Source organism: Aquila chrysaetos, chromosome 3 (genome assembly GCF_900496995.4).
Source record: "Aquila chrysaetos chrysaetos chromosome 3, bAquChr1.4, whole genome shotgun sequence".
In the NCBI taxonomy this organism is placed as follows: Eukaryota; Metazoa; Chordata; class Aves; order Accipitriformes; family Accipitridae; genus Aquila; species Aquila chrysaetos.
In genome coordinates this window covers 75,698,982-75,725,432 of record NC_044006.1, presented here as the reverse complement: position 1 = coordinate 75,725,432, position 26,451 = coordinate 75,698,982, and the positions used below count along the sequence as shown (strand labels likewise).

At 54.4% G+C, this 26,451-nt stretch overlaps 1 protein-coding gene across 3 annotated transcripts; it reads right to left on the bottom strand.

The window, feature by feature from the left end:
• Positions 1-560: 560 nt before the first annotated feature.
• ZBTB47 (zinc finger and BTB domain containing 47) lies at positions 561-22,989 on the bottom strand. Of its 3 annotated transcripts, none has more exons than XM_030010363.2 (6): positions 22,970-22,989; positions 10,377-11,747; positions 6,900-7,047; positions 6,191-6,306; positions 5,625-5,769; positions 561-5,468 (listed from the first exon to the last, which is right to left on the bottom strand). In XM_030010363.2, exons 2-6 carry the CDS (start codon positions 11,664-11,666, stop codon positions 5,101-5,103), a joined length of 2,067 nt encoding a protein of 688 aa, XP_029866223.1. In that variant the 5' UTR covers positions 11,667-11,747; positions 22,970-22,989; the 3' UTR covers positions 561-5,100. The 3 variants fall into 3 exon arrangements, with proteins under 3 accessions (XP_029866223.1, XP_029866221.1, XP_029866222.1); XM_030010361.2 differs by lacking the exon at positions 22,970-22,989 and adding an exon at positions 22,717-22,888; XM_030010362.2 differs by lacking the exon at positions 22,970-22,989 and adding an exon at positions 20,671-22,064.
• Positions 22,990-26,451: the final 3,462 nt, after the last annotated feature.

Genomic DNA, 26,451 nt, shown 5'->3' with positions numbered 1-26,451 from the left:
GGAGGTACATCCCAAGGGAGGGGGAAAAATCATCTCTTCTTCTATTAGCTTCCCAATATCAGTGCTGATGTTAGCTGACGAGGTTGCCACGGCTCCATTTTAAATCAATAAAGGCACTGGGTGCTTTTGAATGGGCTCCTTGGTTTCTCCACTGCCTATAGAGGAGATGAGAGAGCCCCAGCTCATAGCTCACTCAAACTTCACGGAGCCGGGAGGCCCCAGGACCTTAGCCCTCACCCCCCTTAACACCCCCAGGGCTGTAAGCACTGAGCCCCTTCCTCTATCCACCGATCACCCTTCCCTGAAAAGCTATTTTTAGGTTGGCCCCACAAGTGTCTAGCTGTCTCACACACACGAACACACCTCCCACCAAACCCAATGCGAAGTCTATACATGTGAAGCGACGGCAGCGGTCAATATGCCATAGGAAGCCCATCCTGCCAGGCTGTGACTCCTCACACAATTGCCTGAAAAGAGCCTTTCAAAAAAAAAAAAAAAAAAAGCAAAAAAAGCAAAGCAAAATTAAGGTAACAAAGAAAGTGGTGGAGCTTTAGGTTTTCTTTTATAAAAGACAAATTGTTTATTGATTCAGTCCTTCCACTTGCAACCTCTTTGGTAACAGTCATAACACTTCCAGACTGGGAGAACGCAGTGGAAAGGCCTAGTTCTGGCCTCTCACCACTTTCAGAGCTCAGTGACCCCTGACGTGCCTTGGTGAGAGGCCAAAAGCAGGTTTCAAAGCATGGCCAAGGACCTGGCCTCTAGGGACAACCCAAAACAGCCTCCCATGACTCATCTTGCTCATGGGTGGCCCAGAGAGCAGCCCCAGCACCCCCAGGCAGAAGATGGCTCGGGATGGGAACGCACGTCGGGTCCGTGGTGCCAAGGCTGGCTGTGAGCTGGAAGGCAGCTTTGATGCACCTCTTGGGACCTCCCAGACATTGGCCAACGGGGCCATCAACGAAGCAAGACTTGCCCATTCTTGCAGTAGGCAATGACTCGCCCCAGTTAGCCCTACGCTGATGGACTAACCCGACCATCTCAGCCTCCCCCTCATCACACCATCCCAAAGAGAGTAACTGCTGTACTTGGAGTTAAAGATAAACATATATTGATTACACATGGTCATAAAAAAAAAAAAGTAATAATAATAATACATTTGCTAGAACATTACTTAAGATGCTTCTGAAAAGCATCAAAGCTTCCCCTCCCCGCCCTCCCTTATCTATACAGAATAAAGTGCTTTGTTTAGTTTGTTCACACTAGTAGAGCCACCGATACACTCTTAAGTTGGCATGTTTGGGCAACCGATACTGAATGCCATAAAATAATACAGAGCCAAACACCAGGCATGAGAAACTAATTTTGAGGCAAGTGCTTGGGGTTTCGTTCATTTTCTTCAAGTTCCATGCTACTGAGGTTGTTCTTAATCCTTTTTTTTTTTCCCTTTTTTTAATTATTATTTTCTTCCTTTGCAAGTTCAACCCAACTCCCGTCGTGGTTACGTGTCACTAGGCAGGGCGGCGCGTGGGGAAGCTCTCTCTGTCCGTGTGAACAAAGGGCGTCTGTCCGTCCGTCCGTCCTTCCCTCTCAACTTCGGGCAAACCAAGAGTTTAATCAGTGGAGTTGTCTAGCAGCGGATGCTCGTCTCTATTGCACTGTCACAGCCGTTCCCACCTGCCGGCCGTCCATCCATCGTCACCTTCCCACCGCGCTGGGGTTATGGCTGTGGTCCGAAGGGCCAGCTGTGCCTCATGGACATTATGAGGCTAACTGGTCTGTGCTACCAGGCTCCTGGGATAGATAAACCAAAAACGACCCTCCCCACATGACTCCCTCCCTCCCCAGCGTTCAAATGAAGGGGGGAAAAAGAAATTCAAACCCAGACAGGTCTGGGCTTCGGCGCGTGGGCAGAGTTGTCAGTCGAACGTTGCGTTGCGGCATATTCATGAACTGCTTAATGGAAATTAAGCCCCTCTCCACCCTCGCGGTCTGTCGAAGAAGGGTTGTGAGAGATTAAGGTGCAAGAGTTAAAAAAAAAAAAAAAAATTAAAATTTTAAAATAAAACATAAAAAGCTTGAAAACAACGGACCCAAATCCCCCGCCTCCCGCCCCGTCCAACCCAATGGGTGCCAGCAGGGCCTACTGGGATGGATGCGGGATGAGACACTGCGGGAGCAACTCATTTGAGCTCTTAGTACATTAACGAAAACCAGAAATCAAGAGACACATCGGGGCCGAGTAAGGGTGTAGACAAAAGGGCTCGGAGGCCACGTAGGACTCCTGGGAACTGCCCAGGCCTTGGAGAGGGGAGGGAGCAGCAGGGATCTGGTTCTCCAAAGTGCTGTGTGCATGGTCACATCTCGACGTCTCCAGGTGGCTCTACGAGCAGGCTCTCGAAGGGGATCAGACACGGCTGGGATCAGTCACTGGGCTTTCCGCTGGGCTTCTAGCCTCAACAAGGTGCTCTCATCTCACAGTGATGTCCAAGTGGGACAGGTCCTCACTGCGAGAGGATGACCCAGGACAGGGAAAGCCACCTCCAGGTGAGCGGTACAAGGGAACACATGGTGTGGGTGTTTACTTGTGGGGAGAAGTCTACCAGACAGGTAGGCTGATGGGCTCCATCACAGGAGACCATACAGGCAAGGTGAGCCCTCCTTGGGGTGCAGCGCTCCCATCCCGTCTCAAGGCTGAGTGTGAGGGGAAAGAAGCACAAGGGAGCCTGAGGGGATGGGGTCTGGGAGGCAGCAGACGAGGAGACAGCACGGACCACTCTACTGAGGCCCTCCAACACCTCCAAGGGTATCACTGAATGCTTCTCTAAAGCAATCGTCTTCCAGTCTGGGTCACGGTCACTTCAGAAAGCCAATGGCCCCAAGACCTGCGTGCCCACATCCCTCATGGATGCGTGTTTGAGAAGGCTTTGCACCATCCCAATAAGCCCCAAGGTCACGGAGGAAGGAAAGCAGAGGAGCCTTTGGTACCCATCTGAGAAGGTCAATATGGCGAGGCAGCTCTGCCATAGCATCCTGCTTTTGCTCAAAGCAGATGGAGATGAGGGTGAGCTCACTGGTACTTATTGCGGTGCTGGGGGTCCACAGGATCCCAGCCAACATGAAGATGAAAAGCAATCTGTTGCTCCAACATGCTAAAATCCACAAGAGCAGCCAGCTTTCTGGAGACATCAGGCACAGGGGAACCGCTCAGCAGGAAGGGACACCAGTCACCTAACCCGTCACCTCAAAGACCACTCAGGAGAACAGCAGATGCTCCCCTGTCCTGTCCCTATCAGGCTAATGCTCCTGCATGTCCCTGGTCAGCAAAGCCCCTGAGCGCATGGCCGAGTCCTCCGATCTCTGCAGGGGCAGCCTCAACGTTGCCCAAGTACTTTGCTGATTTGGTCCAGACGAAGCACCAAGACTTCTTGCAGAGCCAGATGTGGCTCACTGTGCCCAGCACCCTGCTATCACCCAGAACAAGGTGCAAATGAGAAAGGGCTCCCGCAGCACGCTCAGTGTCCTCTCTTCCTTCTTGCCTACCAACATCCCTGCTCCCCACCTCCTCCATGACCTGACCCACATCCGCACGCATCCACAGCGCTGGCCCTGGGAGCAAGGCATCAGCTGCAACACACCCCACCTCTTGGCCGGCACCTCTCTGACCATGCTGGATGTTCTGCAGCCCCTGCAGCGCTCCCAGCTCTCCCCGACCCCAAAGGGGACACTTCCCCAGGCAGGGAGACCACACAGCCATGGTCAGGCCAACGCATGACACCCCAGGGCAGAGCACAGCAACGAGAGACCCAGCTTGGACCCCAGCATCCAACAAAAAAGTAACAGCAAAGACTTCCTCTTCTCCTCCGCCAGCGTGAAGCCAGCCTGAGTAGGTGAAACCAAAGACCAGCTCAGCTTCAACAAACACAATGTGGCCAGAGAAGCGCTAACCAACACCGCGGGACATCACCGAACCAACCACAGCCCTCACTGGTCCCCTGCAAGCCAGGGCAGGGCAACGGATGCCAACCCCATGGGGAGAGGCGAAGCTTGGGAGAGTCACGCGGGCAACAAGTTGGAGGATGGGACATCGTAACCAGGCTGGAATGGGGTCTTGCTTTAGCTCTGAACCTTGCAACGGGACCCAACCTGGAGCTCACCCGTCAGTCAGGGGTTTATTCGAATTGTTAAGGCACTATTCTGGGCTGATTCTGCCGAGAAACAGCGGCATCCTCTGTCCCAGGCCACCCTCCCGCCAGTCCCGAGGCCATCAGAGCTCTCCCAGGGACACCTCGCCAACTCCAGAGCATCCCCAGGAGCCCAGCTCCTGCTGGGATTAGCAGAAAGGGCACACCAGAGCCTGGCTCCCTTAGGGCACCCCAAAAATGAACTGGCAGTGAGCTGCCGATGCCCCAAGACGCAACACCGGTGTTTGTGCTTTCGCCTATCGAAGAGGAAAACCTATCGCGGGGAGGGAAGACGCGGCGAGGGCTGCTAACGAGAGCAGGCTGACGGCTTTCCAACGGGGACATCTGCTCGCTCGCCGCAGGCCACCGGGGCCGGCAGACGGGGCCAGCAGGGGCTCCTCCGTGGTGCCCACCTCTCAACCTCTTGGGAAAAGAGCCTGAATTGAAAGACCAGCTTTACAGTACAGGGATTCAAGCACCACTAGCTAGATTTCGGCTTATTATAAATATTGAAGCGCCGGCAGGCGTTCATTCGGCTAGCGAGCGGGCACGCAACACCGGCAAGCTCAACCCCGGACGGCGCGGCATCCTGCTCCTCCGAGCCCCGCCAGCATCCCGGCACAAGGACGAAGCCAATGGGTAGGAAGATGAAGCAGAGTGATGCCTTTTACCTACACCCTTACAGACGGACGGCGGTTCCCCCCCCTCAACACCCACGCTCCTCAGGGCAGGGCTTCCTCCTGCTCCCCCTTTCCGCGGAGAATGACGGGTGAGAAAAAGGAAAAAAAACCCAAAACAACCCCAAAACAAGGAGGAAGGGGGGTAGAGAGCAAGCGAAGCCTTGGCTCCCCGGGGGGAGACGTTCCCAACGGGTAGAGCAGTCCGTGCGGGCGCACGGCCGGGGTTGGGGGGGCACCTAGTTGTTGTTCGAATTTATCCTCCCCGCGGGAAACAGGGGAGGGGGTGGCGGTAGGTGAGGAGGAGGAGGGAGGGTCTGTGGAAGGGGATGAAGCAGCGGCAGGGGCAGGGGAGAGACGCCGGGGCCGGGGGGCAGCGGGGCCGGGCTGGCGGCGGGTTGGGGGGCAGCCGTGTCCAAAGCCAAAGGGTTGCTGACTCGGAAACATTTCTCCTTGTGGGCTTTGAGCATGTTGGAGAAGCGGAAGCGTTGGCCGCAGACGTCGCAGGGGTACGGCTTCTCGCCTGTGTGGGTCCGGCGATGCCGCTTCATGTTGGGGCGGCTGGTGAAGCTCTTCCCGCAGATCTCGCAGATGTAGGGCTTCTCGCCTAAGGATGGGGGAAGACGGATGAGAAGCCGGTGACCGGACTGTTCGCCCCCAAAACTCCATCTTGCCATCCACCCAAAGATGCTACCCCCATCCCATCGCTTTTTGCCCCGGGTGCCTGCCTGCAAGGGCCGGGGGCAAGGTGGGGAGCTCTCACCCGTGTGCGTCTTCATGTGCTCGTCGAAGTACTGCTTCATGTTGAAGTCCTTGCCGCACCACTGGCACATGAACTGCTTGTGGCCGATGTGGATGCTCATGTGGGAGCGCAGCTGGTACTTGTACTGGAAACGCTCATTGCAGTTCTGCGGGGGCGAGAGGGGGACGAGCTGTTGATGAGCAACCAAAACACCCGCCACGTTCCCCCCCCAGACCACCAGCATGTCGGAGCAGTGCAGAAATCACCTTCTTCCCCCCCAAAAGAACCCAAATAAATGGCTTTTCGGGACATACCCAGCCAAGTTTGCAGGCTGGATGGGCTTGGGATGGGATGCAAGGTCCAGGCATGCAGGGACAGATCCCGGCCTTGGACGAGTTTCGTCATAAGGTTGGTGGGACCCTCAAACCAGGAGGGGACGCAAAATTTGGAAGAGCGTGGGAGCATCCCTACAGCTGCACTGGCACAAAGCATGGGGGAAGCCCCAAGAAGTGGAAGATCTTTCCCCAAATCAGTGGGTTTGTCCTCGTCTGAAAGGATGCGGGGTGGGGTGACACACAGGACCTTACCTCGCATTTAAAAGGCTTTTCCCCAGAGTGCTGGAGTGAATGGACCTTGAGGGACATGCTGCGCTTGAAGGACTTCCCGCAGGTCTCGCAGGTGAACGGCATGTCCTTGGTGTGAGCTGAAGTGGAGAGGAGCAGGGTCAGGCACTCTCCCCGCACCCCAAGCATCCATCTCCCCAAGTCCTGGCTGCCGCTCCCAACGTCAGCACCCAACCCCAGCAAACTCAATGCCACATGGCAAGATGCATGGCAGCAACATACCAGATACTCCCCTAATTGCTTGCCAAAACCCCCCCTTTTTTGGATCTCTTTGGTGCCTGCAAGCCCCAGGGACCTGACCGCTGTGCCATGTGCAATTTGCTTTTCAAAGCCTGGCTCTGGTGTGATCTGGTCCTGTTTTACAAGGGAAGGATGGTTACACTTCAAGCCCTCCTTTGATCACTTCTGAGGTCTTTTTTTGTGGTTAAATAAAGCAAATGAGATTCCCTAGCACCATGCCTGATTGCTGCAGACCCAGCACTGAGCAGACATATGTATGGCATTAAGGCCAAATTTCAAGGCCCCTGCGTGGACGTGAGAAAGCTCACCCAAGAGTAAGCCCAGCCCTAAACTCCCAACACAACAGCGACAAAAAATCACCCTTCATTGTCAAAATGATGGATGAACACCCCAAACGAGATCCCCCCGTGGCACCGCTGCCTTCCGCACTCACCAACCATGTGTTTGCGCACGTGGGCCATGGTGTAGAACTTCTTCTCGCAGATCTCGCAGGAGAACTTCTTCTCGGCGTAGCCGTGGACTATCTTGTTGTGCTCATGGAGGGACCAGAGCTTCTTGAACCCCTTCCCGCATGTCACGCACTGCAAGGAGAGAGGGGATGGGTAGGGAAGCAGAGGAACATGCCCAGGCACCACCAGCATTTTCATTTTACCAGGCTATCAGCTTCATCCATTGAAAGGGAACATCACTATGAAACCTACAGCTATCAAAAATCATAACAACCAGCAAGTCTGCTACAGACCTTGTCACTTCAAAACCTCCAAAACTCAAATTTCTATCCATCGGATGAGGAAGGGACAATGACTTTCCAGGGAAGGACGTGCCATCTCCATCAATGGCTATATTAGGACTTGCACAAACAGCAGCTCGTGCACCAAGGCCCTATTCCTAAATGAGGATTTTATTCTGGCACACAACAAAACCATTACATTAAAAAAACCCAACCCTCTGTGCATTAGAAGGCTGCAAAGAATATAGGAACGAGGAGAAGCCCAAGCCAGGGCAGTGCAACTTCAGTCTTCAGCAGATATTATGGATACTTTACCACTAAGTAAGTTTTCCAAACATATCCAAATGGACCAAAACGGACCCCAAAACCAGTCCATCAGCACAAGCAGAACAACATGATGTGCAAAGTCTCCCCCAAGAAGTTATGGTAGAGATTTGCTTCAGCTCCAACAAGTTCAATCTTTCTCTGAAAGTTCCCAGGAAAAGTTCCAACTTTTTCCAAAGTTCCAACAAGCATGAGACCTGTTTGAAGCACGTGAGATCAGTTTGGTGCTCGGGGAAACACGGGAGAGCGAGATCCACACAGCTAGAGCGCAGAGATGGCGGGCAGCACATGGCCGAGGACCCTCCCAGGAGCCAAGGTTCTCTTTTTCCTCCAAGGGTCAACTCTTTCCCCTTCATCTCTCCATGATTCATCTTCCTCTTGGCCAACAGGGGTAAAACCGTCCCTTCTCCTTGCAGATGTGTTGAGAAAATAATTCATGCCTTGGAGGCATCTTGCAACAGCACGGCTGAGCGGTACCAGTAAGCCTGGGGAGGTATTCCTCTGGCTTCTCCTCCTACCCAGAGGAACAGATGTTCATTGATGGGCTTCAACCAAAGTTTGCACTGAATGAGGCTGTGATACCCTGGAAAATATACCATTATGCCATGTAGTCACAGTATCTCTCTCTATATTTATATTTAGGTGCCTGAGAGGCAAAATTAGGGTCACAGAGGCATTCCCAACACTCATCATCTTCATCTTGCCATCCTTGAATATCAACATGAGTAGTCCTCTGAGTTTTACTGTTCCTAAGTATATATTTCCACAGATCAGAACAATTTTATGTCTGCTTTAAGAAACATTTCAGGACAAATCCAGGACCAGAGCCTGATATCAAAGACACATCAATATCCATTTTCTCCACTCAAAATGAAAAAGGCTGCAGGGGAATTTTGAAATTAAAGGTAGAGGGAAAGCAGCAGATGTAGAAAAGCCCCCAGGCTGGGACCAAGCACCCTGGAGGGCTGAGCCCTGTGTCCTCAGTTACCGCAAAAAAGCATCACTCGAAAATGTGGAAGTAACATCCAAATGAGAGAAAAAAAATGAGAAAAATTCTCGCAGGTTAAGAGGAAAACCATACTGAAGCTGGCTAAAAATGAGTTTGAGAAACAACCTGATAAAGCAAAGGACGAATCGTTTCTCGGGCAACAGAGGCAGGATGACTGTTGTGGTGTCCGTGGGGCTGCGGAGGGCAATGGGAAATGATCACAGGGAGCGACATGAAGCCTAACACCTCAAGCATTACGGATGAAATTTGGGGACAAAACAGGGGAAGAAAGCAGCAGAGCCGAACGGGATAAGAGGGATGGTCCCTCCACAGATCTGGTTAAAAAACAAGAAATGAAGACTGTCCATTATAGGTATAGAGTTGAAAAAAAATCTCTTTTCCATCCAGCTATAATTCCATGGTATATTGATAAAGTTATTCAATATTATCAGAGCAAATGGAGTGAATTTGGCTATTTGTAAAATTAAAAACGCTCAACTCATTACTAAGGTAATGATCCACTTTTTCCATGGAAGGAGGTCACTGCATGGGCAGTTGTGGTTCATCCTACTCAGAAATGACCTGGAAAAGGAATAAAAAGGGGGAAAAAAAAAAGCAATGAGGTGACGACAGCCCCATGTTATCCATCAGGAAAGCAGATGAGGCTGAAGAAATGTTCTGGGAAAACTCATTTTTAATTGCATAGGCTTTACAATAGGCTCCGAAACAGCCACCACCATGCAGGTATCAGAGCTGCACTTGCCCAATTTTGGGAAAAAACATCCAAAAAAAGCAACCTCAGCACTGTGAATTTTTCAGGAAGATGCACCGACGGGTCAGTGCAGGCAACGGCTCCTTCACCTGCTTGAGCCAAGACCACTCGTGCCTCCGTATTCCCCGCACACCCTAGTGCCCAGATCTGCTTCATTCCCCATTTTATTTGGGGTGCCATCGGCAAAGGGCTCCAGTAGCACTTGGGTTACGTTATCTTCGTTTAGGAGAGCTGCAAGACCATTTAAAATCCGGTCGTTGGCAGGAAGGATGACGGGCAAAGCTCTCCCGAAGTTGGTATTTTTTTAATTAGTAGCGGCAGCGTCATGCAAAACAGCTTGTTGCAGATTAGGAAATGGGTTGCAGGGGTCTGCAGGAATGCACGTTTGCTGCTCTGATGGGATGCCTACCTATCCCCCCAAAAGCGCACTGATTTAACGGAGTCAATTTGCAAACGTGGGATCTCGTTAGCATTAGGTGAAGGACACACCAAGCCCGAGCCACGCATGGATGTCAGATGCGTTCGGAAATTTGCTAATACGCAAGCTAAAGAGCACAAAAGGCAGATTAAAACCATTTCAACTTGTGTCAGCAAATCTTTGAATTAAGCTAAATTGGTTTCAGCCTGGGTGGGAACGGCCGGAGTGTGTCTCCATCAGGGGCTTGCAATGTTTTATCCAGATTAACGGAATAAACTCAAAGAAAAATTACTCTTCAAAAATTACTCCATGTTTCCACCCAGCTGGCCAAGGGGAAGCCACAGTCCCCAGGCACAAATCCTCTGGTCCCATGCTACCGTGGGACCCTCCTGAGCCTGCGTACGAGTCACGGGTGAAGTAAGGTTCCCTCCTGTCTGCCATGTGCCAACCGCAACAGCAAAAATATTATTTGAGCATGAACCCGTCCCATGGTGTAGCTGGGCGGGATGTCCTCCACGGTGGGTGGGATGTCCCTCCCCCACTGGGATGTCCCATCACGGTGGGATGCTCCTTTGGTGGGATGTCCCCACCTTGGTGGGATGTCCATCCCCACTGGGATGCTCCACCCCCTTGGTGGGTTGTCCATCCCCTGGTGGGACGTCCCCGGGGCTGGCTCACCTGGATGTTCTTCTCGCAGTCCGTCTGGTGGTGCAGCAGCAGCTCGCTCTCGAGGAGGAAGCGTTTGCCGCACTTGTCGCAGATCTGCATGCGGCTGTGCGTGACATTCATGTGCTTCTCCAGGTACCAACGGTTGTTGAAGACCCGGGGGCACTTCTTGCACGGGTAGTGCTGCTTCTCCTCCAGCTTCACCTTCTGGCCCAAACCGTCCTGTTCCTTTTTCCTCTTCCTCCCTCGCTGGCCTTCCTCTTCCTCCTCCTCCTCCTCTTCCACCTTGGCCATCTCCTGGGACCTGGTTGCCATGGCAGGTTTGGTGGATTTGGACGCCCGGCTGCCTCTGCGGGGCTGCCCACCCTTTTCCCTTTTCACCTCCGACGCGTCTTCGTCGTCGTCGTCATCATCCTCTTCTTCCGTCGTCTCCTCCAGGTCTTCCTCCTCGCTGTGCTCCTCCTCTTCCTCCTCGCCCACCTCCGCATCCTCCTCCTCTTCCTCCTCCTCCTCTCCTTCCTCGTTCTCCCCCTCCCCATCCTCCTCCGTGTCACGCCCATCACCGTCAGGCCGCCCCATCACGGCCGCCTCGCTGGCGGCTGCTTTCCCCTCCATGCCCTTGGAGACGTTGAGGGTCTGGTTGTTGAGGTTCACCTCCACGATGATCTGCTCCCGGTTGTATGAGCCCTGGCTGTCCAGGTCCTCCTCGGACTCCTCGCCCTCCATCTTACAGACAGCGCCCGGACCATCATCCTTCTCCTCCTTGTAGTACTGCTTGGCTGGACCAGGCGGGAGCGTCCCACCGCCTGCTCCATCCTCCACCCGCACCGAGTAGGGGTCGTTGCCCTCCCGGGCGTAGATTTTGGGATGGGGGGCATCCACCTCCTGCTTGATCTCGCAGTAGTAGGGCGGGGGTCCGGTGCAGCCCTCGGCGGGCAGGGCCATGTCGGCGGCCAGGCTGAGCGAGCGGGTGTCGAGGAGGTTCTGGCAGGAGGAGGCAATGTTGTTCATCTGCAGCACGGCAGCCGCGTTCAGCACGTCCTGCACATTGCAGGAGTTGACGAGGAGCTTGGACGTGTAGATGAAGTTGAGGATCTGCTGGAGGCCCTGCGAGGTGAGGGCCTCCAGAGAGAGCTCCACACGCTGCAGCTGCTTGTTTTGGGTGAAGAGGGAGTGGAAGAACTGGCTGTAGGCCGCCAGGACCCCCTTATGCGCCGGGAAGATGCTTTTGTGCTGCACCAGCACGATGTCCACGTCACACAGGTCCGGCTGAAAGAGGCGCTGCTCGTTCAGTCTGTCCATCAAACACGTGAAGTGGAGGGCTACATCCTCCACCAGGGAGTACTCAGCCGAAGGGTAGTCAGTCGTTTTTTCGACTATCAGCTGTGGGGAGGAAGGAAATAAAATCATTCAGGAGGGCTCTTTCCCCAGGAAAACACCCAGCCAGCCATGCCACCCATCCCTGTCCATACCATCCCAAGTCAGAGACGCCAACCAAGAAGCTTCACTACCAGACCCAGCTTGGAGGTGCCAACCAAGAAGCTCCACTGCCAGACCCAGCTTGGAGATGCCAACCAAGAAGCTCCACTGCCAGACCCAGCTTGGAGATGCCAACCAAGAAGCTCCACTGCCAGACCCAGCTTGGAGATACCAACCAAGAAGCTCCACTGCCAGACCCAGCTTGGAGATGCCAACCAAGAAGCTCCACCGCCAGACACAGCTTCAAAACACCAAGAAGCAATACTACTAGGCCCAGCTTGGAGATGCCAACCGAAATGCTCCACTACCAGGCCCAGCTTGCAGACACCAACCAAGAAGCTCCACCACCAACTTGAGTCCAGGAGACTCAACCAAAGAGGAGAAAGCCCAATGAAAGGACAGGCGAAGGCCATACGAGCACCCATGGACATCCCTTCAGCCTGGGTAGGAGGCACCATGGCCACCCCACCACCAAGAAGGTCCAAAGCCTGGCTCAGCTCTCCACGCTCAGGCGGAGGAGATGTCAAGCAGGAGAGGGGATACCTCGACCTCCTGAACCAGATGGAGACTCCGGGGGGACGTTTGCCCCACGCGGGAAGCCAATTTTAGGCACCAGCTGAGATTTGACCCCCTAAATAGAAGGAAATTAGGATTTTAAAACTCCCTGCTTCTACAAGATAATTACATAAAACACAATATCCCCAATATTTGCCGAATTACGCCACGTGCTCTGGCTCACGTTAGCAGCTAAGTCGCTAGCTGGATTCACCGGGATGATTTATGCGCTTTTTTAAAGCCCATTTTGAATTGCCTGGGGAAAAGCAATGCCTGGAAAAATTCAAATCAGTGAGCAACATCCCCAGGCTGCGTGTCCTGGTTTCAGCTGGGATAGAGTTAATTTTCCTTCTAGTAGCTGGTACAGTGCTATGTTTTGGGTTCAGTATGAGAAGAATGTTGATAACACACTGATGTTTTCAGTTGTTGCTAAGTCGTGTTTAGTCTAAGTCAAGGATTTTTCAGGTTCTCATGCCCAGCCAGCCAGAAGGCTGGAGGGGCACAAGGAGTTGGGAGGGGACACAGCCAGGACAGCTGACCCAAACTGGCCAACGGGGTATTCCATACCATGTGACGTCATGGCCAGGGTATAAACTGGGAGGAGTTGGCCAGAGTGGGGCAGACCGCTGCTCGGGAGCTAACTGGGCATCGGTCAGCGAGTGGTGAGCAGTTGCATTGCGCATCACTTGTTTTGTATATTCCAATTCCTTTATTATTATTAACATATTATTATTGTTATTCTTATCATTATTATTCTCTTCCCTTCTGTTCTATTAAACTGTTCTCATCTCAACCCACGAGTTTTACTTTTTTTTCCCCAATTCTCTCCCCCATCTCACTGCGAGTGAGCGGCTGCGTGGTGCTTAGTTGCTGGCTGGGGTTAAACCACGACACTACGAAGTGCTGCGACTGCCAACACTTCCCAGGCTGCCTTTGCTGGATATTTAATTTAGCTCACATGAATTTTGCATGGTGCAGACCACCCCTGGACCTTTATCACCTCTCCTGGGGATACCTGAGCCCCAGGATGGGTTTGCCAGCTGCATCCCGAACGTAAGGGATATCCCACGCCCTAAATCCCGCGCCCTGTATTAAAAGCAGGTGGGATATCCCCTTTCCCTCTGCTGCCCTTTGGTTTTCTGTGCTGAATACCCAATTCGTGGATGGAGACGGATCCGGCCACATTAACACCCTCTTTCCCCACCATTGCGGGATGTGACCGAGGACATGGTGCAGAACAGTGGCAGACAGAAAGGGTTCAACCTGCTGGGTTTACACTGCACCTCCTGCTCCAAAAAGTTTCTCAGCTCCCATTTTTTCTGGGACAAATGGCAGCTCTTGATCAACACATGAATTCCAGCAAGACACGTTTTGTCTGACTTTTTTTTTTTTTGTGTGAGCCAAAGGCAAAAGCACACACAAGACAAAAATGTTTAAATAATAAAAAAGGGTGTTTTCTCTTCTGTTTTCTCAACAAGCAAAAAAACCCCTTCCCCCTCCTTGCCAAAAATTTCATTTTCACTGAATTTCTGTTCTGCAACCAACCCGCCCAACCAATGGGGTCGTCAGCTTCGCATGGTCCCAATGGTCCCAGAGAGCCCCAGCAAACGCTCGTACCTGGGGAAAACAGGGAAAAACCAGCTCTTTGCCAAATACTTGGCTCTGCAGCATGGAGTGGGGCAAAGGGGGGGGGTTATATATATTTTATATATATATTTATATATTTTTTATATCTTCTACATTCATTTATATATATTTCAACTCTTTATAAATATATAAATACAAAAATATATAAATACATAAACACTCTTTATATATATTTGTTATAAAATGCTGCATCCCAGCCGGAACAGCCATCCACCCATTCCCCCCTCCCCATTTTCTAAGCCTTGCGACTGCCAAGGACATTTTGATGAGAGGAACTTGGATGGCTCAGACCCCCCAAGCGCATAGAAAATAAATAATGATATAATAAATATCGAACACTGAAGAGACAGCAAGCTTTTAGCGGAGCAGTTTGCTGTTTGCCAGGGCCTCTCCTGCTTTGCTTTCGCTATGAAAAACAAAAATCGAATTCAGGTTTTTCCTCCCAGGATCCATCTCACCTCGCTCCCCATATAGGATGCCCCAAGCTCGGCACGGCCACAGCCGTGGAAAAATGGGTGCAAAACAGGGGGAATTGGGTCCGCCGGGCGGCATCGCCTCCGCACAGCCTGGAAAACAAAAGCTGGGGGTTTGGGGTGGTTTTTTTTTGCTCCGGATCGAGGATTTTTGGCAAAAGGGGCTGACCCCTCACCCAGCGCCGGGGCTTGCCAGGCGGCTCTAATCAGTCCCAGCAGCGGCGAGGACAATGCGTGTCTTGGCCGCGTCCCGTCGGTGACTTCAGCCCGGGCTTGTCAGCGGGAGGTTTTTGCTCTTTATTGCTATCAGATGCTTTTCGTGAGCTCGCCCGGAGCTGGAGCGCCAGCCAAGACGAGAGGCGCCCGCCGGGGTGAGATCCCAAGAAAGACCCCAACTTGCCCCGAAATACCCCTCCGGCAGCTCCCGTCCCTGCAACTCCACTGGAGCGGAGAAGCCCGATTAATTGGGATTAACGGGAGGGTTAAATCCATTACCCTTCCCCTGGGAAAACGCAAATATTTTTAAAAAATATATATATATTTCAAAATATGTTAAAAAATACATTTTTTTTAAATTAACAAATACTTATTTAAAAAAAAAATAAATAAAAATCACAGTTTTCCTCTTTTCCACCATCACCACCTTGGCCCTCTGGATCGGTTTAGTCCCATGAGCAGCCCAACACGGCACCGCAGGAACAGGTCACCTCCACCCCAAGTCCGGACTTGGGGTACTGGCTGGGTGCACCAAACCGGAGCGAACCCTAAAACCGCCGGCCCCCACCGCGCGCCGACGACCTCCGGGCAGGGTCCTGGCATCGTCGGCACCCAAAAAATCCCCCATAAAAAATTATTCGAAAGCAGCGTGGCCGCGAAGTCCCCACCCCGAGGGGACGGCGGTGCCTCCAGACAGCCCTCCCCGCCCCGACGCTGCCCTCCGGCTCTATTTTAAGCGCATTTCCAAGCGATGCTGCCAAAGCCCCATCCCAAAACGGCCGGCGAGGCGGGAAGGCGGCCGGAGGACGGGGAGGATGCTCGGGGCGAGGAGGGACCGAGGGATGTGGGTCGGCTGAGCCCCAGTGGCAGGGGATGCGAGGAAGACGTAAGAGCGATATAGGAACAGCGGCCGAAGGAGATGTTGGTGCTCGCTGGACCGGGGCACCCTCTCTCCAGCAAAGCCACCGAAAATTCTGCTGTAGGAGATAGACCCAAGCACAGCCCAGCTCCCTTTCCACCCGCATCCCCCCGCGTGCCTCAGTTTCCCCAAACAGCCACACCAACACCCGATCACGTCCCTTGAAAGGGGGCTGCTGCTGGATTTAAATCGACGTACCAAGATAAAATGTTATTTAGCTTAGCATGTATTAAGACCCAGATCCCTAAATGCTCCTGCAGCAATAAAAACCCCCCAAGGAACCAGCAGGTCAGGTCACTCTGGATATATTTAAATACTCAAATCTGCAGCCCCCCAGAAGACCACCTCTGACATTCACCAGCCTCTCTATTTATTTATTTATAGCCATGTCTATCACCCTCATCACCGAAGCATCGAGGACCACGAGTACCTCTCTCCTGTATTAGCATAAGGATGGTGTTTTTGGGGCATAAAAAGCACATTTAGGTGGCCACAAGCCCCTGCTTCACGCCGGGCAGAGCAGTTGAACCAGCTGCCCCCAAACCAGTTTCCATTCAGCACAAAATTTGGGGATTTCCCTAAAATTTTTCACCCCAAAAACTCCCATGAAAAACAGCAATCTGCTTTTCTGTATCATTTGCAACCACCAAAACATTTACCGTTGACCTTCAGTATTAAACTGATTAAGGAAAAGTGCTTTAATAAGTAGCTGAAGACAATGTCAGCACTTGCGCCTCAAAAAATACCGTGTCCTATTCTCAATTTGAACACCGCTCCATTTCAGGGTGAAAGAGCTTGGCTGAAACTATTTAATGCCAAAACTTGACTTTTGCTAAAGAAAGAAATAACGTTAAAAACCTTATTTTTACAGATTAATTCAAACGTCACAAAGGCGCATCATCAGAAATCCCAAAGACGCCCGCGCTTTCGGTTTTAATCCTCAGCCCCCTATAATTTACCCACTGCTTTCAAGACCCTTGGATGAAACCTTCAGCCTTTTCTGCATGGTTTTGAGGCCATATAGTTTTTGTCGTCGTTGTTTTTTCAAGGATGATGTGATGCTCGCGTCTTCCCACAACTCCCGAAACCAGGACGCACCGGGATGAAGCCACCCCGCAACCAGCAGCTCTCCCTGGACCGTACACATCCCATACATCGCCAAAACCACCCATTTTTGGACCACGGCCGCGCATGGAAACCTGGCAGCGGGCTAAACCACATCCCAACGCGCCTTTCCCTCGACGATCGCCCTACCTTCACCGCTCTGCTCGCCCATCGCCTTCCTCCCCCGGGGATTTCTCCCACGGGTGCTTTGCCCTCCCACAGCACGGGACCGTGCTGGGGGTTGCGGGGGGGGCCCGGTTTGTTCACTTCTCCGACGATGGGTGTTTTTATTTAATTAGGGGAGGGTTGTCCGGAAAAACAAGCAGGAAGGGAAAACAATAGCTCGGCCGCAGCCCCGCCTGGCGAGGCGCCGGCCGACGTGGCCCCAAGCGCCCACCGCCGGCATCCTGCCCGCCGGGATGCTGCCACGGCTGGACCGGTTGCTCGCCAGGGATGGTGGCATCCCAGCTCCGGAGGCCAGGGATGGCCGCGTCCTTTAGGATGGTGGTGACACCATCTAAAGTGGTGATTTTCCCCTATGTACTCTCTAAAAGGCTTGAGGTTGCCTAAAATAGAGCCACATGCGGGCTTGGGGGAGAGGAAGCAAGGGGAAGGGGTTCAGGGATGCTCCCAGAGTGTGTCGGGCACCCCGAAAAACACCTCCCAGCCTCTGCCCATGTGAAGAAGAACATTAGCCCAGCTGGTGGACAGTCAGATGCTTCCCAGGCTTTTTTTTTTTTTTTTTTCCTCCCCTTTGGTTGTTTTTTTGGTTTTTTTTTTTTTTAATAGCATCCAGCATTTACAGGCTTTGGCTCAAAGATGCTTTTCCAGGGAGCAGCCTGGGAAGCCGGCGGCAGCGCCAGGCCCAGCGGGACCGTCCTCAGTGTAAGGGAACGGGCACAAATCCTTCCCCCATCCCTGTCCCCCTGCAGCCCGAGGAGCCACCTCCGCAAACAGGGAAAAGGTTCGTTTGGGCTTTTTTTCTAAGCACCACGGCCGCCTGCGGCTTGGGGAGAGCGGGGGGACGAGGCGGGATGAGCAACACGAGGCTTTGCCCCGTTGGGAGCGGGCACTGGCTTGCCAGCAGCACAGCCCGCAGAGGGTTAACGTCTGGTTGCTTTCTTATTTATTTTGTGGGTTTTTTTAAGTTTTTTAAACCCCGCCAGCCGCTCTGGGCATCTTTCTCTTTTTCTTTCCTGCACAAAGCTGCAAAGCCACAGCGATGCTTTGCAAGGATGGATGGACGGGCCAACCCCACCATCACCTCCCCCATCCCCAAACCGGTCCAGGGAGGCGACGCTGCCAAAGCTGCTCCTGGGGATGCCACCGCCACCGCGATGGCATCGGGGTCATCATCCCTCCGTTCCACCAAAGGCGACGGCGGAGGGCATCGCCAAGCCCCAAGATCTGCTCGGTAACCTCAGCGTCCCGACACGTGCAAAGGCGAGCACCGTCCCCTGCGCAAACGCAGCCTCCCTGCTGCAAAAATACCGAGGTTTTCAGCCCCGTGCCGTGTTATTTTCAGCCCAGGACAAGCCTCAATCCCTCTGCTCCGGGGGGAAAGCGGAGGCACCGAAGCCTGGCTGGATGCACCCGTCCGTCTGTCCGTGTCCCCTCGGTCGGGGACGAAAGGGGTTTTTTTGGGTGCAGCTCACGCCAGACCCTGCGGGTAATTCAAGATCTGCGCTAAGCGAGGTCTGGGGTTAAACCCCGAACGGATGCTGCTGGATTTCGGCAGAGCCGGCATCCTCCTGACAAACGCCGAACACGGCCGGGGCAGCCGAGCCACGGGGTCCCCGCCAGCGCCTGGCACAGCTAGTGACACCAGGCTGATGGAGATGTCCCCGAGCCACCATCCTGGCACGGGAGCGGGCAGCGGGACGGGATGCTGCCCTCCTGTCCGGGGGATGCAGGACCTCCTGCAGAGTCCCTGTTGGGGTGGAAGAACCCGGGACACACACAAACGCACACATGCAAAGCCGCTGTCCCCCTCCCTCCCCTGCCCGAGAAAAACAAGCGGAGGAAAGATCGAGGGAGGAAACGAGGACAAAACCCAACGCTGACCTCCCCAGCCGGGCTGTCGGCCAAGCGGCTGCGCCAGGGGCCAGCTCCGGACCGCTGCCCAGCCCGGTGCGAGCCGCGCGAGGCCGGGGAGGAGGCGAGCATCGTCCCCTCGGGACCCTCCGGTTGTCCCCAGCGCCACCAAGGGAGGGGATGGATGGAGCGGGGCAGGCTGTGCACCGAGCTCCCCGTGGCTTATAGGACCCCCCGGGAACCCCAAACTCAGTGCAGGGAGCACGGACGGGCGCAACGGGGCAGCCACCGCGCCGCTCGTGCGTGGCCCGAAGCCATCGTGTCCCCGAGCCAGCCCCGCACCCACGCGCTGCCACGCAAGGGCCGGGAAGAGGCTGGGATCCCCGGAAAATGAGGGGGAAGGATGCACGAAACCTCCTCCCACGTGCCGCTGAATTAGGCTGGCACCAGGCGGCAGCGTCCCCCTGCCCGGCACCATGGATGACATCCATCCCTAGGGATGCCACTGTCACCTTCCAGGTGGATCAACAGGGAGATGGGATACGACACCTCCAAGGTTTGCCCCGCGCCCGGCTCCCATCAAACCCCTAAACCCACGGTGTTTTCTAACCCGACTCCAGACCACAAAATTGCCAGAGAGGTCCAAGGTTGAGCCTCTCCCAGCATCCCGGGCAGGGCTTTCCATCCCGGAGCATCCTTCTCCAAAACTTGGCACTGACCTCAGGGATGGTCCCCACGTCCAGCTCCATCCTAAACTCAACCTTGACCGGGGTTCTTTGGGAAGCACCGGTCGTTCTCCTCCGGTCCAGCCATCCTCCCTGCCCGACACTTTAACGTTTTTATGAATGTGCATTAAAACGGCTTATTTTTATCACGGCTGTCCAGCAAATTCAGCAGCTCGGGGAGCAGGGCTTAAACTCAGACAAGGTGTTAGCAGCCCTGGCTCCAGGCAAAAGATACAGTCATAAAAATAATAATTAAAAAAAGACAATTTATTGCAATTAAGTCCTCTACCCATCATATCTGCACCACCATGGCCAGCCTTTCCCCATATCCAAAAATCATCCCAGGTTTCCCCATCGGGAGTGGCGGCCAAAGCGCCGAGGTTGGCTGAAGAGAGGACAGCAATCCCGAAGGACACGGGGACAAGACCTCAGGTGTCCCCACTCGAGAAACCCAATGGGGCCAGCCCTGCCCTGCAAATACCGCTCCAGCAACGCAACGCATTCCCTTTAGAAATAAGAGAGGAAAATTTAGGGGCAGGTGACACAGAGCCTGACCCTGAGCTCATCCTCCCCACCGGCACCTGCTCCTCCAGCCTTTCAGGAACCACCGATCCCACGGGAAGCCAGCGGACATTTGGGATGCAAACCACGCGGAGGACCCGGGGATCCCCTTTTTCGGGGCTACACGCAAACGTGGCAGCAAAATAAAAACTTCAGCCCTTGCTCTTCCCGGAGAGCACTTTGTCATGGCCATCGCCACGTCCCCATCTAATAAAGGCTTAAACGCAGCAGCGTGGCAGAGCCCTTAGTTTTCTCCTCCAGCCGGAGTGAGGAGGGAAGATGGGGAAATCAGCAATTCCCCCGAAACCTTCAAAGACCCTCTGATGTTTTGACACATTCAGTTCATCCGCAAAAGGTTTCTCCCTCTTTTTCCTAAAGGAGAAAAATCTGCATCTTAAAAATAACCGGTATCTAATCGACTCATAGGCAACCTCCTGCTTCTCCCTCCCTTTTACAAAGAAAACATCTCCAAAGGCAGCACCGGGTTATTTTTATGAAGGGGGTGACATGCCTCTCCTCCAGACGCAAGACAGAAATACAAGGCCGTTTATCTCGCCCGAGTCTGGCGTTTGCCTGGTAATAACCTAACGCACCGTTAATTCCTCGCGGGGAGAACAAAGCTCCGCCGTGAAGCCAAGCCGGGAGGCGAAGGGGACCCTCCGGCCCCCCCAGCAAAGCCCCCGGAGCGGTGTTTAGCCCAGTCGGCATCCTCAGGGAAACTCCGCGGTCAGAGCTGAAACGTTTGCACCCAGCGAGGTTTCACCCCAGATCCGGGAAAAAAAAAATTAAAAAAAAAAAAAAATAATAAAACCCTTAATATCTTTCCAAGGAGGATTTTTTTGCTGTATAAAGCAAATTTTCCTCTGGTTCTTGCTGAGGCCGGGTGCGGACGAAAGGTTTAATTCCCAACTTTTCCCCTTCTTCCTCGCAGGGCTGCCCGCTCAGGTGGGCTCTGGGCATCTCCATCCCCACCTCAGAGCACGAAACGCTCCCAAAAACCTCCCCGGTGCCTTCCCTGGTCCACGAGCATCTCCCTCCGGAGGGGATGCAGGGGCTGTTCCAGCAGCTGATTTAACGCCAGCAGGAATTTCACAGGCCGAGCGCGGCCGGCCGGCCGGCACAAACCCAAACCCGACTCCAGTTACCCCCAGTATCGGATCCGGGGGGGTGCCGAGCCCCAGCCCAGCATCCCAGCCATCATCTCGTGAGCCGGTTCAGCGTCGTTGCTTTATTTTTCCAAGCTTGCACTTTCTTCCCCTTTCCGAAAAGCCGCTCGAACGCCTCCCGGGGTGTTATTACGGGCACGGAGCCATCGCTGGGGCAATCACAACCTCGCACTTTTAGGGATGGGGGAGGCACCAGGGTACCGGGAACCGCGGTCCCCGGGCACAGAACATCCCGAAGGATTTCCCGTGCATCTTCCCGGCTCAGGCCTGCTCTCTGCAAGTCAAACTAACCCCCCCTTAAAAGTCAACCGGCTGCTAAAATAGGTCACTGCCGCAGACGAGAGCCCCGGCTGCAAGACTCCCGGTGCAACCAGCCTCCCTCTGTTATTATTATTATTATTTTTTTTTTTTTAAGAGCATGCATGGAAAATCCTTTTGCGAACCCGAAGCGGGGTGGGATGCTGCACCCTTTCCAGGCCACGCTCGCGGCCTCGTTCCTTCGGGATATCGGGGTGAACCCAGCATCCCCCAGATCCCCCCGGGAAAAGGGGGCCCATGGCTGGAGCAAACTGGGATGGGGGGGGGGGGGGGGGGGGGGGGGGAGCGAAAAATTGGCAAAATGAAGGAGTCATCCGGGGAACAAAAAAGGGCCGAGGAAGCGGCAAGCTGCTCCTGCGTTCCCGCAACGCCAGCAAATCCTCCGGCCTGGGCGACCGGGCGGCTTGAAAAGTTTCCCCCCCCCCCCCCCCCCCAAATCTTCCCAGTGAACCCCCAGTGGGAGCCCTGAGGTGGACTGGGGGTCAGGGCGAGCGGCCCCCCCCCCCCCCCAACCTTGGGGGTGCTGGGCTGCACGACCCACACCTCGGGGGTGGGTGGGTGGTGGGGGGGGGGGGTCAGACCCTTCTGCACCCCCCATCTGCACCCCCAACCCCCCCCAGCACCCCTCAAAGCTCCCCAGAAGCGAGGCCGAGCCCAGCCCCCCCTCCCAATGCAGTCCCTGCAAAAAGAGCCTGTGCAGGGAGCGGGGGGGGGGGGGGGGACATTTTTAATGCAATTTTGACCCAATGCAAAACATTCCCCCCTCCCAGCACAACAAGGGGAGGGGGGGAGCCCCCATGCAGCCCCCCCCCCCCAGCCAAAGCAGCTTGCAATAGAAACACGGGTGGGTTGCACTGTTTATAACCACCCCCCCCCCCTATTTCCACGGCTCCCCGCAGCAGCCCCCCCCCCCCCGGCTGTCCCCCCCCCAATACGAGGATGCAGCATGCCACCGGCTCACCCATGCAAACCCCCCCCCCCCCCCCTTTTGCAAGGATTTGGGCAAGTTTCGGAGGCTTTTGCAAAGTCAGCAAAGCCCCGGGAGCGGGAGGAAGCGGGGGGGGGGGGGGGGGGGGGGAAGGGAAAAAAAAAAAAAAAAAAAAAAAGAAGAGAAAAGGGAAAGCGGGGGGGGGGGGGGGGGGTTGCAAGCTCTACCATTTTGATGCAAAGATCTCCGCGCAAAGGAGTCCCGGTCCTCCTCCGCTTGCCTGGGGTTTTTGCTCTCCATGAAAAAAAAAGAAATGTTGGGTTGGGTGGTTTGCTGGGTTGGTTGCTTGCCTTTTTTTTTTTTTTTTTTTTTTTTTTCCCTTTTTTTTTTTTTTTTTTTCGCTGGCTGGCTTTTTTGCCTTTTTTTTTTTTTGCCTTTTGGAGGAGGTGGGGATGGGGGGGGGGGGGGGGAGGAAATTACCGCGCCGCCGCTGCCAGCCCTGCTTGCATCCCCCGTTCCTCTTTTCCTTTTTTTTTTTTTTCCTCCTTTTTTCTCTCTCTCCCCCCCCTTTTTCCTTTTTCTTTTTTTTTTTCCCTTCTTTTTTCCCTTTTTTTTTTTTTTTTTTTTCTTTTTTTTTCCCCCCCTTCCTCCTCTCCTCCTTCTCTTCTTCACCTCATCCTGCCCATCGCCATGTTAGCCCCTTTTAGGAAGACGGAGGAATGCGGAGCGGCGGCGGCTCCGGCTGCCAAGAAACCCCAGGGCCGCTGATTGGAGCCGCCGCATCAGATGGGGCCGCGGCTGTCCCTTTAAAGGGACAGGCTCCCACCACCGCCACACCGCCCACGCGTGGCCCCCCCCCACGCGAGACACCCCCCCCCAACACACGCACCCACCCACCACCCTTTTTCTCTTGCCCGGGTTACAGCCCGCTCAGCGATACAGCATCCCCCGGGGAGCATCTTTGGTACCCCCCCCCCGGTGGGGGAAACTGAGGCACACGGAGCGTCCCCCCCCCACCACCCGCCAAAAAAAAAAAAAAAAAAGCAAGGCTCTTTGGGGCATAAAAACCCAGTTTGGGGAGTCGCGGGAGGGGGAGGTTGGTTTTAGGAAAAAAAGGGGGATTTTTGGAGCGCTGTCCTGCTGTGGGGAGGAAATGGGGATCCCCCGCAAGCAGAGGCAGGTTGCGGGGGGGGTGTTAAGGCACATTTGGTTTTAGGAGGGGGGTCTGGTGGGTGGCCCTGCTGGGGCTCCCCCGAAATCCCACCCCCTGGGTCCCAGGACGTGAAGCGTGGGGCACAGCCAGCCCCCAACCCCCCAAAAAAATAAATCAGGGCTTCACTATTTTGCCCCCAGCTCTGCTTGGATCTCCCCGATACTGAGTAGGGGGGGAGGAGTTTAGCATCCCAATAGCCCCCCCCAGCCTCAGCCGGGAGCCGGGTCACCCCCAAATCCTCCTGCTGGGGACCAAAGGGGCAAAACTGGAGCAGCCCCAGGGTGTCCGGGGAGGGTCCCACGGTGCTCCCACACCTCCGACACCGGGACAGGCTCTGCCCGTCGGTGCTGGGCTCCACCGCGGCAGGAGAAGACCCACGAGGTGCCCGGCTGAGGTTCAGCGGGACGGCGGCCACCTCCGAGACCCACTTCTGCCCCCCACCACCCATGGCAGACGCCTCCCAAAACGTCAAGGGCGAACGAATTCCTTTCTACTACCCTAAAAGCAGAGAAACGCAACGGCTCCGAAGGGCATCGGCCACGCGACAGCGGGGCTGGGGGTGTCCCCGGAGCCCCCGGACGGCTCCATCTTCATCCCACCTTCCCGGCTCTTTTCCTTTTCCTAACCACTCCCTTTTGCAGACATAAATGTGGTAACGTCTTGCACTTGTTTAGACTCTGCTTCGGTTGCCGTGCGCAGTAACTTCTTCCAGATGTGTACAGCTCTTTGCATAATGTCGCCGTAGCCACGTCCTGCCTGCGCTGGGTTTATTTAATTCTTATTTTTTTATTTTTTTATTTTTTTTTTATGCCCTTTCTTGCTCTCAGCCCTGCTCCGCTCTATAGGAAAAAATCCTGGCCGACACCACCAGCACCTCTCCCCTATCAGAAAGCTTTTTGTGAGATGAGTGTTTGGCCCGTCCAGCATGTCTTCTACCCTGGAAACTTTTCCAAAAGCTACATAAGCGCCTGGAAAACACCCGGCCGACACGCAGCCAGCGCCGGGGTGAGGGTGAGATGAGGCTGGAGGTGGGAGCCAGGGATTTAAGCTCTGCTCCGGAGCCCAAATCCCTGCAGCACCTTCCTGGACGTGACAGAGAGGACCGGGGAGCTCCAGCGCTCGGAGCCCTCGAAGCTCTGAGGCACGCAGGTCTGCAGGGACAGGCAGGGATGGGCAAAGCCCCGATGCCACTCTGGTGGGCTCACTATGATGTCCTTGCTTTTTGGGGGATGCTGAGCCCACGTCTCACGTGGAGACCCGGTCTTTGCCAGCCGCGGTTTTTCCTTCCTGACGTGGGAGAAGCTGTTCCCGCAGTGGCCGTTGCCACCAACGCAAGGGCAAATGTCCTGGAAGGGACGCAACCGGTGGCACATTTGGGTGAAACACTTTATTTGACAAGAGTGACTACAGCAACGTCCCTAGGAGACGCAACACACGTGGTTTCGTTGGCCACAACTACCCACGGGCTCACGTGGAATTTGCTGAAACAACCTCCCAAACCTCCCAGCAAATCCCACCCGACCCAGTTTGGTGGGATCCCACCCAACCCGGTTCGGTGGCTTTGCTGTGTGGGACAGACAAGGTGGTCTTGTGTGTGAGCGATGCAGCGCAGGGGCTGTCCTAACCCACTTAGGTCACCTCTTCTTCTGCTCCTCATCCCACCGGGCAAGGGCCAAGCTGGGTGAGACGTAAGACGCTTCCACGTAAGTTAAGGTTGATGGGGCACACGGCCAACTGATGTCTTGCGGGAGCTTTTTTTTCTTCAGCTGCTGGGATTTCTGAAAGGGGATAACTCCAAGCTCTCGGTGCCTTCATGGAAAGATCTGGGAGGTCTGGAGTCTTCCTGGGAGATGGTTCCTCCATATCTTGCATAGACACGTCACTGGGGAGAATGACCAACGAAAGGGTAATGGGGGTCCGGCTCACCATAGAGGGATTTGGGGGGTCCGGGGGCCAGTTCAGTTGCTGTTAGGGAACAGGTTCTCTTCTACAGCAAGAGGGAAGCCCTGGAGAAACTGGTAAACGAGGGGCACATGGAGGGAGGCCCTGGTGACGCGGGAGAAGTGTTAGGTCTCCTCCGTGCCTCTTTCCAATAGTGTGGTGCCCACGAAAGGGACATCTCCTGGAGCTTTCCCTCTTCTTTTCTCTCGCTGGGCCATGAGAAAGCAACCCAGTGACTCCACAAGGTCATAAGGGGTCTTAAAATGAAGGACCAGCTGCCACAACAATACGGGGACTGGAAAACATTTAGGGAAATCAGGAGAGGTTCATATTTCCTTGGTAAAACTGATCCCCGATATTCCAATTTGCATTTCCATAGCTTCAGTCTTCTCCAAGAGAAGCATCAGCAGGGACAAGGGACAAGAAGAAAGCTGATACCCTGTAATAGCTGAGACAGCTTTGAGTTTGGGAGGACCCACGCAAGAGCCGGGAAGCATTTAAGATGTGTGGATGTGGCGCTTAGGGACATGGTTTAATGGTGGACTTGGTAGTGTTAGGTTAACGGCTATCTTAAGGATCTTTTCCGACCTAAATGATTCTATAAAGAACCAAGCGGACCTGGAAGGGTATCTCCGAGGTGGTACCGTGTCCTCTCACCGGCTCTGCCTGCCTGCGCTGGATTCCCTGCTTTCAGTGTGCTCTGCTGAGCATCTTCTGTAGCCTGGAAGTCCCACGGATAGATGTTCCAGGAGATGGTGAGCTGCGTTTCCTTGGTGTCCAGCCTTCCCGAGCCAGCGCTGAGCGCCCA